Genomic DNA, 14,959 nt, shown 5'->3' on the forward strand with positions numbered 1-14,959 from the left:
AGGTGAAGTATTTTGTCCCCAACTTAACATCCAGTTGCACTGGAGACCACAACAAAGGCTCTGTAGCTCACTTGAATTTTTTTGGATTGTTTCTCAGCATTAGGTTTAAAGGGCAACAAGACTTTAACTTTGAAAGAATTGAACTATGGGTGGCTTTTTTCTTCGCGGATTTAAAATTTGCTTATTATGGACTAAAATCGCAACTGGTTTGTCTTGTGTCGAGCGCTATTCTCTGTTTTTAATCATAAATGTACAGGGATTAGAATGTGCTTTTTTTTTAAAACACAGTAAGTTTCTGGGCAACTATGTGTTTATTGTAATGGCCTGTGTCACAAAAGTGAGCCTTGCCGAAATTAGCGGTTTCGTGGTAAATTCTCAATCCCAAATGTTTATATGGTTGAAAAATTGGCAAAACTGACATTTTCAATATTTCAGACATTTTCTAAAATAAAACAGAATTTTGTGAGATGTTTTTGAAACTACGTAGCTGGAATTATCCTTTCAACATCACTGACCAGACAAGCATGTTGTAGACCAGACAAGCATGTAGATCAGACAAGCATGTTGTAGACCAGACAAGCACGTTGTTGATCAGACAAGCACATGGTAGTTAATCTTTGCTATAGGATACACGACTCACTTGTGGTACGTCCCAGGTTTCAACTTGTTGACCAGGATGTATTTCCCAGAAGGCAGCAGGAGGCGGCAGGTGTCGCTGTCAACTTCGTTGTCAAGAGCGGTGACAGTTGCAACGTTTGGGAGAGAGGAGTTAACACACTGGAATATGATCAGAAAAACATGCTAGATCATATGTTCTTTTAACATCAGATATACAACCTAGATCATGTGTTCTTTTAACATCAGATATACAAGCTAGATCATGTGTTCTTTTAACATCAGATATACAAGCTAGATCATGTGTCCTTCTAACATCAGATATACAAGCTAGATCATGTGTTCTTTAAACATCAGATATACCAGCTAGATCATGTGTCCTTCTAACATCAGATATACAAGCTAGATCATGTGTTCTAACATCAGATATACAAGCTAGATCATGTGTTCTAACATCAGATTTACAAGCTAGATCATGTGTTCTTCTAACATCAGATATACAAGCTAGATCATGTGTCCTTCTAACATCAGATATACAAGCTAGATCATGTGTCCTTCTAACATCTGATATACAAGCTAGATCATGTGTTCTAACATCAGATATACAAGCTAGATCATGTGTCCTTCTAACACCAGATATACAAGCTAGATCATGTGTTCTTTTAACATCAGATATACAAGCTAGATCATGTGTTCTAACATCAGATATACAAGCTAGATCATGTGTTTTAACATCAGATATACAAGCTAGATCATGTGTTCTAACATCAGATATACAAGCTAGATCATGTGTTCTAACATCAGATATACAAGCTAGATCATGTGTCCTCCTAACATCAGATATACAAGCTAGATCATGTGTCCTTCTAACATCAGATATACAAGCTAGATCATGTGTTCTTTTAACATCAGATATACAAGCTAGATCATGTGTTCTTTAAACATCAGATATACCAGCTAGATCATGTGTTCTTTTAACATCAGATATACAAGCTAGATCATGTGTCCTCCTAACATCAGATATACAAGCTAGATCATGTGTCCTTCTAACATCAGATATACAAGCTAGATCATGTGTCCTCCTAACATCAGATATACAAGCTAGATCATGTGTCCTTCTAACATCAGATATACAAGCTAGATCATGTGTTCTTTTAACATCAGATATACAAGCTAGATCATGTGTTCTTTTAACATCAGATATACAAGCTAGATCATGTGTTCTTTTAACATCAGATATACAGGCTAGATCATGTGTCCTCCTAACATCAGATATACAAGCTAGATCATGTGTCCTTCTAACATCAGATATACCAGCTAGATCATGTGTTCTTTAAACATCAGATATACAAGCTAGATCATGTGTTCTTTTAACATCAGATATACAAGCTAGATCATGTGTTCTTTTAACATCAGATATACCAGCTAGATCATGTGTTCTTTTAACATCAGATATACAAGCTAGATCATGTGTCCTTCTAACATCAGATATACAAGCTAGATCATGTGTCCTTCTAACATCAGATATACAAGCTAGATCATGTGTCCTTCTAACATCAGATATACAAGCTAGATCATGTGTTCTTTTAACATCAGATATACAAGCAAGATCATGTGTCCTTCTAACATCAGATATACAAGCTAGATCATGTGTTCTTTTAACATCAGATATACAAGCTAGATCATGTGTCCTTCTAACATCAGATATACAAGCTAGATCATGTGTTCTTTAAACATCAGATATACAAGCTAGATCATGTGTCCTTCTAACACCAGATATACAAGCTAGATCATGTGTTCTAACATCAGATATACAAGCTAGATCATGTGTTCTTTTAACATCAGATATACAAGCTAGATCATGTGTTCTAACATCAGATATACAAGCTAGATCATGTGTTCTTTTAACATCAGATATACCAGCTAGATCATGTGTCCTTCTAACACCAGATATACAAGCTAGATCATGTGTCCTTCTAACATCAGATATACAAGCTAGATCATGTGTCCTCCTAACATAAGATATACAAGCTAGATCATGTGTTCTAACATCAGATATACAAGCTAGATCATGTGTCCTTCTAACATCAGATATACAAGCTAGATCATGTGTTCTTTAAACATCAGATATACAAGCTAGATCATGTGTCCTTCTAACACCAGATATACAAGCTAGATCATGTGTTCTAACATCAGATATACAGGCTAGATCATGTGTCCTCCTAACATCAGATATACAAGCTAGATCATGTGTTCTAACATCAGATATACAAGCTAGATCATGTGTCCTCCTAACATCAGATATACAGGCTAGATCATGTGTCCTAACATCAGATATACAAGCTAGATCATGTGTCCTTCTAACACCAGATATACAAGCTAGATCATGTGTCCTCCTAACATCAGATATACAAGCTAGATCATGTGTTCTAACATCAGATATACAAGCTAGATCATGTGTCCTCCTAACATCAGATATACAGGCTAGATCATGTGTCCTAACATCAGATATACCAGCTAGATCATGTGTCCTTCTAACACCAGATATACAAGCTAGATCATGTGTCCTTCTAACATCAGATATACAAGCTAGATCATGTGTCCTTCTAACATCAGATATACAAGCTAGATCATGTGTCCTTCTAACATCAGATATACAAGCTAGATCATGTGTTCTTTAAACATCAGATATACCAGCTAGATCATGTGTCCTTCTAACATCAGATATACAAGCTAGATCATGTGTCCTTCTAACATCAGATATACAAGCTAGATCATGTGTTCTTTTAACATCAGATATACAAGCTAGATCATGTGTCCTCCTAACATCAGATATACAGGCTAGATCATGTGTCCTAACATCAGATATACAAGCTAGATCATGTGTCCTAACATCAGATATACAAGCTAGATCATGTGTTCTAACATCAGATATACAAGCTAGATCATGTGTCCTCCTAACATCAGATATACAAGCTAGATCATGTGTTCTAACATCAGATATACAAGCTAGATCATGTGTCCTCACATCAGATATATACAAGCTAGATCATGTGTTCTAACATCAGATATACAAGCTAGATCATGTGTCCTCCTAACATCAGATATACAAGCTAGATCATGTGTCCTTCTAACATCAGATATACAAGCTAGATCATGTGTTCTTTAAACATCAGATATACAAGCTAGATCATGTGTCCTCCTAACATCAGATATACAGGCTAGATCATGTGTCCTCCTAATATCAGATATACAAGCTAGATCATGTGTCCTTCTAACATCAGATATACAAGCTAGATCATGTGTCCTTCTAACATCAGATATACAAGCTAGATCATGTGTTCTTTTAACATCAGATATACAAGCTAGATCATGTGTCCTTCTAACATCAGATATACAAGCTAGATCATGTGTCCTTCTAACATCAGATATACAAGCTAGATCATGTGTTCTTTAAACATCAGATATACCAGCTAGATCATGTGTCCTTCTAACATCAGATATACAAGCTAGATCATGTGTCCTTCTAACATCAGATATACAAGCTAGATCATGTGTTCTTTTAACATCAGATATACAAGCTAGATCATGTGTCCTTCTAACATCAGATATACAAGCTAGATCATGTGTTCTTTAAACATCAGATATACAAGCTAGATCATGTGTCCTTCTAACATCAGATATACAAGCTAGATCATGTGTTCTTTTAACATCAGATATACAAGCTAGATCATGTGTCCTTCTAACATCAGATATACCAGCTAGATCATGTGTTCTTTAAACATCAGATATACCAGCTAGATCATGTGTCCTTCTAACATCAGATATACCAGCTAGATCATGTGTCCTTCTAACATCAGATATACCAGCTAGATCATGTGTTCTTTAAACATCAGATATACCAGCTAGATCATGTGTCCTTCTAACATCAGATATACCAGCTAGATCATGTGTTCTTTAAACATCAGATATACCAGCTAGATCATGTGTCCTTCTAACATCAGATATACAAGCTAGATCATGTGTTCTTTTAACATCAGATATACAAGCTAGATCATGTGTCCTTCTAACATCAGATATACAAGCTAGATAATGTGTCCTTCTAACATCAGATATACAAGCTAGATCATGTGTCCTTTTAACATCTGATATACAGGCTAGATCATGTGTCCTTCTAACACCAGATATACAAGCTAGATCATGTGTTCTAACATCAGATATACAAGCTAGATCATGTGTTCTTTTAACATCAGATATACAAGCTAGATCATGTGTTCTAACATCAGATATACAAGCTAGATCATGTGTTCTTTTAACATCAGATATACAAGCTAGATCATGTGTCCTCCTAACATAAGATATACAAGCTAGATCATGTGTCCTCCTAACATCAGATATACAGGCTAGATCATGTGTTCTAACATCAGATATACAAGCTAGATCATGTGTCCTTCTAACATCAGATATACAAGCTAGATCATGTGTTCTTTTAACATCAGATATACAAGCTAGATCATGTGTCCTCCTAACATCAGATATACAAGCTAGATCATGTGTCCTTCTAACATCAGATATACAAGCTAGATCATGTGTTCTAACATCAGATATACAAGCTAGATCATGTGTTCTAACATCAGATATACAAGCTAGATCATGTGTTCTAACATCAGATATACAAGCTAGATCATGTGTTCTAACATCAGATATACAGGCTAGATCATGTGTCCTTCTAACATCAGATATACAAGCTAGATCATGTGTCCTCCTAACATCAGATATACAAGCTAGATAATGTGTCCTTCTAACATCAGATATACAAGCTAGATCATGTGTCCTTCTAACATCAGATATACAAGCTAGATCATGTGTCCTTCTAACACCAGATATACAAGCTAGATCATGTGTCCTAATATCAGATATACAAGCTAGATCATGTGTCCTTCTAACATCAGATATACAAGCTAGATCATGTGTCCTTCTAACATCAGATATACAAGCTAGATCATGTGTCCTTCTAACATCAGATATACAAGCAAGATCATGTGTTCTAACATCAGATATACAAGCTAGATCATGTGTTCTAACATCAGATATACAAGCTAGATCATGTGTTCTAACATCAGATATACAAGCTAGATCATGTGTCCTTCTAACATCAGATATACAAGCTAGATCATGTGTTCTAACATCAGATATACAAGCTAGATCATGTGTTCTAACATCAGATATACAAGCTAGATCATGTGTTCTAACATCAGATATACAGGCTAGATCATGTGTCCTTCTAACATCAGATATACAAGCTAGATCATGTGTCCTCCTAACATCAGATATACAAGCTAGATCATGTGTTCTTCTAACATCAGATATACAAGCTAGATCATGTGTCCTTCTAACATCAGATATACAAGCTAGATCATGTGTTCTAACATCAGATATACAAGCTAGATCATGTGTTCTTCTAACATCAGATATACAAGCTAGATCATGTGTCCTTCTAACATCAGATATACAAGCTAGATCATGTGTCCTTCTAACATCTGATATACAAGCTAGATCAAGTGTCCTTCTAACATCAGATATACAAGCTAGATCATGTGTCCTTCTAACACCAGATATACAAGCTAGATCATGTGTTCTAACATCAGATTTACAAGCTAGATCATGTGTTCTTTTAACATCAGATATACAAGCTAGATCATGTGTTCTAACATCAGATATACAAGCTAGATCATGTGTCCTTCTAACATCAGATATACAAGCTAGATCATGTGTCCTTCTAACATCAGATATACAAGCAAGATCATGTGTTCTAACATCAGATATACAAGCTAGATCATGTGTCCTTCTAACATCTGATATACAAGCTAGATCATGTGTCCTTCTAACATCAGATATACAAGCTAGATCATGTGTCCTTCTAACACCAGATATACAAGCTAGATCATGTGTTCTAACATCAGATTTACAAGCTAGATCATGTGTTCTTTTAACATCAGATATACAAGCTAGATCATGTGTTCTAACATCAGATATACAAGCTAGATCATGTGTCCTTCTAACATCAGATATACAAGCTAGATCATGTGTCCTTCTAACATCAGATATACAAGCAAGATCATGTGTTCTAACATCAGATATACAAGCTAGATCATGTGTTCTAACATCAGATATACAAGCTAGATCATGTGTTCTAACATCAGATATACAAGCTAGATCATGTGTTCTAACATCAGATATACAGGCTAGATCATGTGTCCTTCTAACATCAGATATACAAGCTAGATCATGTGTCCTCCTAACATCAGATATACAAGCTAGATCATGTGTTCTTCTAACATCAGATATACAAGCTAGATCATGTGTCCTTCTAACATCAGATATACAAGCTAGATCATGTGTTCTAACATCAGATATACAAGCTAGATCATGTGTTCTTCTAACATCAGATATACAAGCTAGATCATGTGTTCTTCTAACATCAGATATACCAGCTAGATCACGTGTCCTTCTAACACCAGATATACAAGCTAGATCATGTGTCCTTCTAACATCAGATATACCAGCTAGATCATGTGTTCTTCTAACATCAGATATACAAGCTAGATCATGTGTCCTTCTAACATCTGATATACAAGCTAGATCATGTGTCCTTCTAACATCTGATATACAAGCTAGATCATGTGTCCTTCTAACATCTGATATACCAGCTAGATCATGTGTTCTTTTAACATCAGATATACAAGCTAGATCATGTGTCCTTCTAACATCAGATATACAAGCTAGATCATGTGTCCTTCTAACATCTGACATACAAGCTAGATCATGTGTCCTTCTAACATCAGATATACAAGCTAGATCATGTGTTCTAACATCAGATATACAAGCTAGATCATGTGTTGTAAGATCAGATATACAAGCTAGAAAGCTCAAAATTAGAAATGGGGGCTCTTACAAGAATATTATTTTGGTGGAAAAAAAACAGATTTGAAAGTTTGTAAATTTTCGTTGTTTATGCTGACAGCCTGAAATGTTTATCATAAGTCTTGTGTACATTGATCAATCAGAAGGGGTGCTAATTGAGATTGTTCAGTAGCCAATACGTTAGCAAATATCGCTGTGGGCGCTTATTAGAGCGGGGGGCTTATTACGTTGTTTACGGTAAGCCATCTAGCTGTGTTTGGTTTTATGAATGGATCAGTAAAAGGCAGTGACGACACCAGGGGTATGTGAAGGGTAAGCTAGTCCTGCCCTACCGATACCACTCACACAATAAACATAAAAAGATAAAGTGCTTGTAGCCTGATGCCTACCATGCAACGGTGGGCTGTAAACAAACCAGACAATCAAATAATTGACTAAAATTCTATAGACACTGCACTGACTCTACCTGGTGACTGTCTGCATGACTATCACATTCCTCAATGGGCCTACCTGGGGACTGTCTGCATGACTATCACATTCCTCAATGGGCCTACCTGGGGACTGTCTGCATGACTATCACATTCCTCAATGGGCCTACCTGGTGACTGTCTGCATGACTATCACATTCCTCAATGGGCCTACCTGGGGACTGTCTGCAGGACTATCACATTCCTCAATGGGCCTACCTGGGGACTGTCTGCATGACTATCACATTCCTCAATGGGCCTACCTGGGGACTGTCTGCATGACTATCACATTCCTCAATGGGCCTACCTGGGGACTGTCTGCATGACTATCACATTCCTCAATGGGCCTACCTGGTGACTATCTGCATGACTATCACATTCCTCAATGGGCCTACCTGGTGACTGTCTGCATGACTATCACATTCCTCAATGGGCCTACCTGGGGACTGTCTGCAGGACTATCACATTCCTCAATGGGCCTACCTGGTGACTGTCTGCATGACTATCACATTCCTCAATGGGCCTACCTGGTGACTGTCTGCATGACTATCACATTCCTCAATAGGCCTACCTGGGGACTGTCTGCATGACTATCACATTCCTCAATGGGCCTACCTGGTGACTGTCTGCATGACTATCACATTCCTCAATGGGCCTACCTGGTGACTGTCTGCATGACTATCACATTCCTCAATAGGCCTACCTGGGGACTGTCTGCATGAGTATCACATTCCTCAATGGGCCTACCTGGGGACTGTCTGCAGGACTATCACATTCCTCAATGGGCCTACCTGGGGACTGTCTGCAGGACTATCACATTCCTCAATGGGCCTACCTGGTGACTGTCTGCATGACTATCACATTCCTCAATAGGCCTACCTGGGGACTGTCTGCATGACTATCACATTCCTCAATGGGCCTACCTGATGACTGTCTGCATGACTATCACATTCCTCAATGGGCCTACCTGGGGACTGTCTGCAGGACTATCACATTCCTCAATGGGCCTACCTGGGGACTGTCTGCATGACTATCACATTCCTCAATGGGCCTACCTGATGACTGTCTGCATGACTATCACATTCCTCAGTGGGCCTACCTGCTGACTGTCTGCATGACTATCACATTCCTCAATGGGCCTACCTGCTGACTGTCTGCATGACTATCACATTCCTCAATGGGCCTACCTGCTGACTGTCTGCATGAGTATGCTGTGCACATTCCTCAACCCGCCTGGAGAAGTCGCAGACCATGTCCAGAGATGTTCGGTCATCAAACACCACGCGGACCCGACCGTTAGTGTGTGCCGTGAAGCGCCCGGCGCCGGGGATGTACGCCTCTTCAAGGATGCTCACGGACAAAGGCTCCTGGACTGTTGTCGGCGCCACCTGGTGGAGAAGTGAGTCAGTTAATTAGATCAGCAACACTACAAATATATCATGGTAGGAAACTGTAATTTGTTCAGCAACAGATGGCTGATGTGTTGACCCTCTTCCAGGTAAATCACCCACGTCCACTGTGGTTGGTTGGTTTGTTGTTTTACGCCGCACTCAGCATTATTCCAGCTATATGATGGCAGTTTGTTAATAATCGAGTCTGGACCAGACAATCCAGTGATTAATATCATGAGCATCGATCCACGCAATTGTTTGTTTGTTTGTTGTTTAACGTCACACTCAGCAATATTCCAGCTATATGACAGAGGTCTGTAAATAATCGAGTCTGGACCAGACAATCCAGTGATTGACATCATGAGCATCGATTTTGGGATCGATGACATGCATCAACCAAGTCAGCGAGTCTTACCACCCGATCCTGTAAGTCGCCTTTTACGGCAAGCATGGGTTGCTGAAGACCTGTTCTACTCCGGAATCTTCACGGGACCCATGTCGACTGTTACACCATTTGTCCCAAGTACACATCATTCTGTTGGATTTTGACTATTTGTTTGGGTTAAGTTTATGTTTAGCGGGCTTTGTTTAAGTTGGAAGGGAAGTAACTCTTATTTGTTGCTGGTATCGATATGTGCAAGAAACTGTGCTGTTAGCAAGGGACCATGGAGGTTATAAAATGGCAATTACTCTATTACTAGAAAATACAAAACTTCAGTAACCAAGAAGTAAGACATTATTAATGTGGCCACTTATTTACATATTTGTTTCTAAATATTAGTATATTTCATAGATGTTTCTGCATTGTATTGCAGTCCAGTATTTTAACTCAAAGGCACTCTTCAACTTTGAACAAGTGTTAGAACATGTGTCTATTAACTAGAATAAACTCGATGAAGCTTAGGCCAGGCTTTTTTTATTTTTAGGATTACAGATATTTCAGCCCAAAGTCCAGGGTTGGAGAAGGGGAAAAAAAAGAAGAAAAAGCCAGATGCATTTTTGTTAATGCAGAATGCATCTGGTATACTTTATGAACATATTGTGTGCTCAAAAAAATGCCATTTGTGACAATAAAGCCCCTTGTAACAATAAAATTCTACCACTTACAACACGGACAATTGTCAAGGCTTTGAGATCAACAAAGATCAATTATGTATCTCTTTACTAGTTTACAACGGTAAATTCATATGTTTTTTATTAAAAGGTGATGATAACAAAAAAAATAACTATTTATAATAAAATAATTTATAATAAATATTTTTTTTACATTTTCTCAAGAATTGGAGTCGGCAGGTCCGTAATCCGAAAAATATAAAACACCTGGTCTTACGAGTGAAAATACACAATCCTCAAAACCCACACATTCTATGGTTAGGTTTTAATCTCTTATGGTGATGAAAGACGAGGCTGAGGTTCTATTTATCATCTAACAGTATCCAACATCATTCGTCCAGTTCTTTTTAGTTGAAAACAGTAATAAGCAGTGTCTTGAGTGCACCCAGCTTCAGCAGCAGAAAGATTAGCAATGTCATTTGATTGTGATGTCATTGTGATGCAGTTTCATTGCCGTGATATCTCCTGGGAGAGACTACTTGATCACACACAAGTGATATCTTGTGGGAGAGACTGCTTGATCACACAAAAGTGATATCTCGTGGGAGAGACTGCTTGATCTCAGCCAAGTGATATCTTGTGGGAGAGACTGCTTGATCACACAAAAGTGATATCTCATGGGAGTGACCGCTTGATCTCAGCCAAGTGATATCTTGTGGGAGTGACCGCTTGATCTCACACAAGTGATATCTTGTGGGAGTGACCGCTTGATCACACACAAGTGATATCTTGTGGGAGAGACTACTTGATCACACACAAGTGATATCTCATGGGAGTGACCGCTTGATCTCAGCCAAGTGATATCTTGTGGGAGTGACCGCTTGATCACACACAAGTGATATCTTGTGGGAGAGACTACTTGATCTCACACAAGTGATATCTCGTGGGAGAGACTGCTTGATCACACACAAGTGATATCTCGTGGGAGAGACTGCTTAATCGCACACAAGTGATATCTCGTGGGAGAGACTGCTTGATCACACACAAGTGATATCTCATGGGAAAGACTGCTTGATCACACACAAGTGATATCTCGTGGGAGAGACTGCTTGATCACACACAAGTGATATCTCCGGCGGAGGCCAGTTTTGGATGATAAATGATGTTATCACATCTTGACACGTCTTATTGTGGGAACCAAATTCTTATTTAGTTATCTTTCAAAACAATCTTTGGAATCTACATCTTCTTCTTAGAGGCAGCCAAAAAATTTAACTTTAGGCCCGTAATGAATGTGGTTTAAGCCTGTAAGTTCTCATGTCTGAGTCAGTAAGAGGGGCTACAATGGTGGTCTACGATCCAGACTTCTCAATTGTCACATGTTTTATTATAAATACTCAAAGCTTCATTTCGGAAGTGACGTCCAAATCTCCATCTCTCTTTTCACCAAGAGCACAGGATTTCTCTCACTCAAAAGTGCTATGTGACTGATGCGAAAGAGAACAATGAATGTGAATGGGTCTGTGGCATTTATCATAACCTCTCAGCAACCACTTTGTTGTTTGTTAGTTTGTTGTTTAACTCCGCTCTCATCAATATATGATGGGGATCTGTAAATAATCGAGTCCGGACCAGACGATCCAGTGATTGACATCATGTGCATCCATCCACACTGGACATGCATCAACCAAGTCAGCGAGCCTGACCACCCGATCCCGTTAGTCGCCTCTTACAACAAGCATAGTCGCCTTTTACGACAAGCATGGGTTGCTGAAGACCTATTCTACCCCGGATCTTCACGGGACAGCAACCCATGAGTGAGTGAGTGAGTGAGTATGGTTTTACGCCACTTTTAGCAATATTCCAGCAATCTCACGGCGGGAGACACCAGAAATGGGCTTCACACATTGTACCCATGTCGGGAATCGAACCCGGGTCTTCGGCGTGACGAGCGAACGCTTTAACCACTAGGCTACCCGACCGCCCCCCAGCAACCCACGAGATGAGGGACTACACTAACGTCCTACCTTCCAGCATGGCTGCTCCTCAGAGTGGGAGAGCTTGTCTCTCTGTACGGCTTCACACAGCAATCTGTCAGGAGAATCAGAACATTGTCACATGTGCTCATACATCTCCTCTTGGTCAGCCAAGGAAAGGTCTAATAGTTGATGTCATCTTGGCCACAAAGAATATATAGCTTCATACTTATGATGATGACAGGAATATTATAAATAATAACTTCTCTCTGATACAGACACAACGTTTCACAGCTACTTCGTGCCTCTCCGTAAGATGTCAGGAGAATCATTCATTTTATTTCCAGTACATATAGGCCACAGGCCTTCATGTACAAAAATTGAGTACAGACAGGTTTTAAACATTCAGTTTCGCATTTCTTACTTCATTTGCATATTATAGATATTTTGCTAGATTTGTAATAATATATGTATCTGGTGATGACAGAAGCATATTAAATTTATGGACGTTAGGATGACAATAGAACTTTGCTTTGAGATATAGTTGCCGTAACTTGACATACGATGGACAAATAAGCAGGAAGTGGTACTCGGTTTCAAGGAGAATCAGAACATTGTGACATGTGCTCATACATCTCCTCTTGGTCAGCCAAGGAAAGGTCTAACAGTTGATGTCATCTTGGCCACAAAGAATATATAGCTTCATACTTATGATGATGACAGGAATATTATAAATAATAACTTCTCTCTGATACAGACACAACGTTTCACAGGTACTTCGTGCCCCTCCGTAAGGTGAACAACAGAGTTGGGGAACATGCCATATATAAATATACATACTAACGTACGCATAAAAAGCCATTTATAACTATAGTCTGGAAGGTAATTTAAGGTACCAATGTTTACTACAATATCTGAAAAACTATTGGACCTACTCCAGTCACGGGTGGTAGCCTTATGCAGATGGCTGTTTCAATGAATGCTCTTTCCACCCGTGACTGGAGTAGGTCCAATAGTTTTTCAGATATTGTAGTAAACATTGGTACCTTAAATTACCTTCCAGACTATAGACGATCCCGGGCCGCGTCATACAAAAAGACGTTAAAAGATTGTACTTGTTGTTACCCTGTCTGGCGCTCGGCATTAAGGGGCTAAAACAAGGACTGGTTGGCTCGGAGTCAGTATACTGTGTCTGAGTGGGGTATTCATGTTAAACTGCGGCATGGTATCTCAGTGAGCTAGCACTATAAATCGGCATCAGTCCGGACTAGTACAAGCAGCCACACACACACATACACGTGCATGCACGTCGCTATATAAGTGCAATAATCTTGGACGCGACGTTAAACCCAATTTCACCTCACCTCACCTCCAGACTATAGATACATACAAGTGAAGCCAGTTGTGACAAAATTATTGTTGATATATCAATTACATTCCTGTCATAATATACTCACCGCCAAAAGAAACATGAATACCATACATGTTGGTTATTACCATATTCGACGTAATAAGCGCCCCGCTCTACTAAGAGCCCACAGCGATATTTGCTAATATATAGGCTAGTGGACAATCCCAATTAGCATCCCTTCCGACTGATCAATGTACACAAGACTTATTTATTCGCATACAATACACACTCTTGTGCTATATGAACCTTTAATTATGGGCAATTAAATTCTGGAAAAATATATCTGTCGTATATAAAGATTTCAGGCTGTCAGCATAAACTACGAAATTTATCTTTCAACGCTGTTTTTTTCCACCAAAATAAAATTCTTAATCTATTTCCAATTTTGAGAGCGCCCTGGGCGCTTTTTACATCGTATACGGTATATGAAGAATTACTCATATTCAAGAGATATTAGATTTATTTGATACACAATGGTATGTTGTGTGAACTGACGCTTGGGAATACATTGCATGTGACGTAAAGATCCATGACTTGAGATGCACCATTTGTCTCGTGCAGGATTATCTTGTAAAGTTTGGAAATCACGTGCAGCATATCATGAAAAGAATGAAGACACTCTGTGGAAACACTTGACTGATGTCAGTTTTGTCATTAATTGGTACAAACTGGAAACATCTCTTCTTAACATAAATACTTCTCTATATGGTTATAAGGTTCACGTTTCTTTTGGCATTAACGTAGGAAGAATTAAGTGGCGCCGGTTTGAGATGGTTGCCACTTTTGTGTAATCCGCACGCACAGGTGCCAGGGATGGAAAGTTGCACAAGGTAAGTGAATTTTCCTGATGACTGACTCTGAGTGACAATGGGTTATAAGAAAACAGGACGTGAGGTATTATTTATTTATTTATGTTCTGGCTGGTTGGACAAGGTATGGAAGTGAAAATACGAAATATGTCTACGTTTTTTTTGTTCTTTGTCTCCTAAGGGCTAGCAGATGTTTCAAACATTTTGTGGGTGTTTGCTATAGGTGGCCACTGTTAGGGCACTAGACATTCTTGGTTAATTTCCATACCTGCAGGTCCTGACAAACCAAGAATAATGATGTTATGTTTTTTCT

General features: G+C 38.9%; 1 protein-coding gene across 1 annotated transcript in view; it reads right to left on the bottom strand.

The window, feature by feature from the left end:
* The window catches only part of LOC124121977 (uncharacterized protein C5orf34 homolog), a 33,881-nt gene that overhangs the window by 4,430 nt on the left and 14,492 nt on the right, over positions 1-14,959 (bottom strand). Inside the window, exons 8-10 of the mRNA XM_048388802.1 lie at positions 12,478-12,541; positions 9,194-9,394; positions 641-777 (exon numbers count right to left, since the gene is read on the bottom strand). Coding sequence (XP_048244759.1) covers positions 641-777; positions 9,194-9,394; positions 12,478-12,541 — 402 coding nt within the window. The remainder of the gene's footprint in view (positions 1-640; positions 778-9,193; positions 9,395-12,477; positions 12,542-14,959) is intronic.

Source organism: Haliotis rufescens, unplaced genomic scaffold, assembly GCF_023055435.1.
Source record: "Haliotis rufescens isolate VD_foot unplaced genomic scaffold, xgHalRufe1.0.p SCAF_79, whole genome shotgun sequence".
Taxonomy (NCBI): Eukaryota; Metazoa; Mollusca; class Gastropoda; order Lepetellida; family Haliotidae; genus Haliotis; species Haliotis rufescens.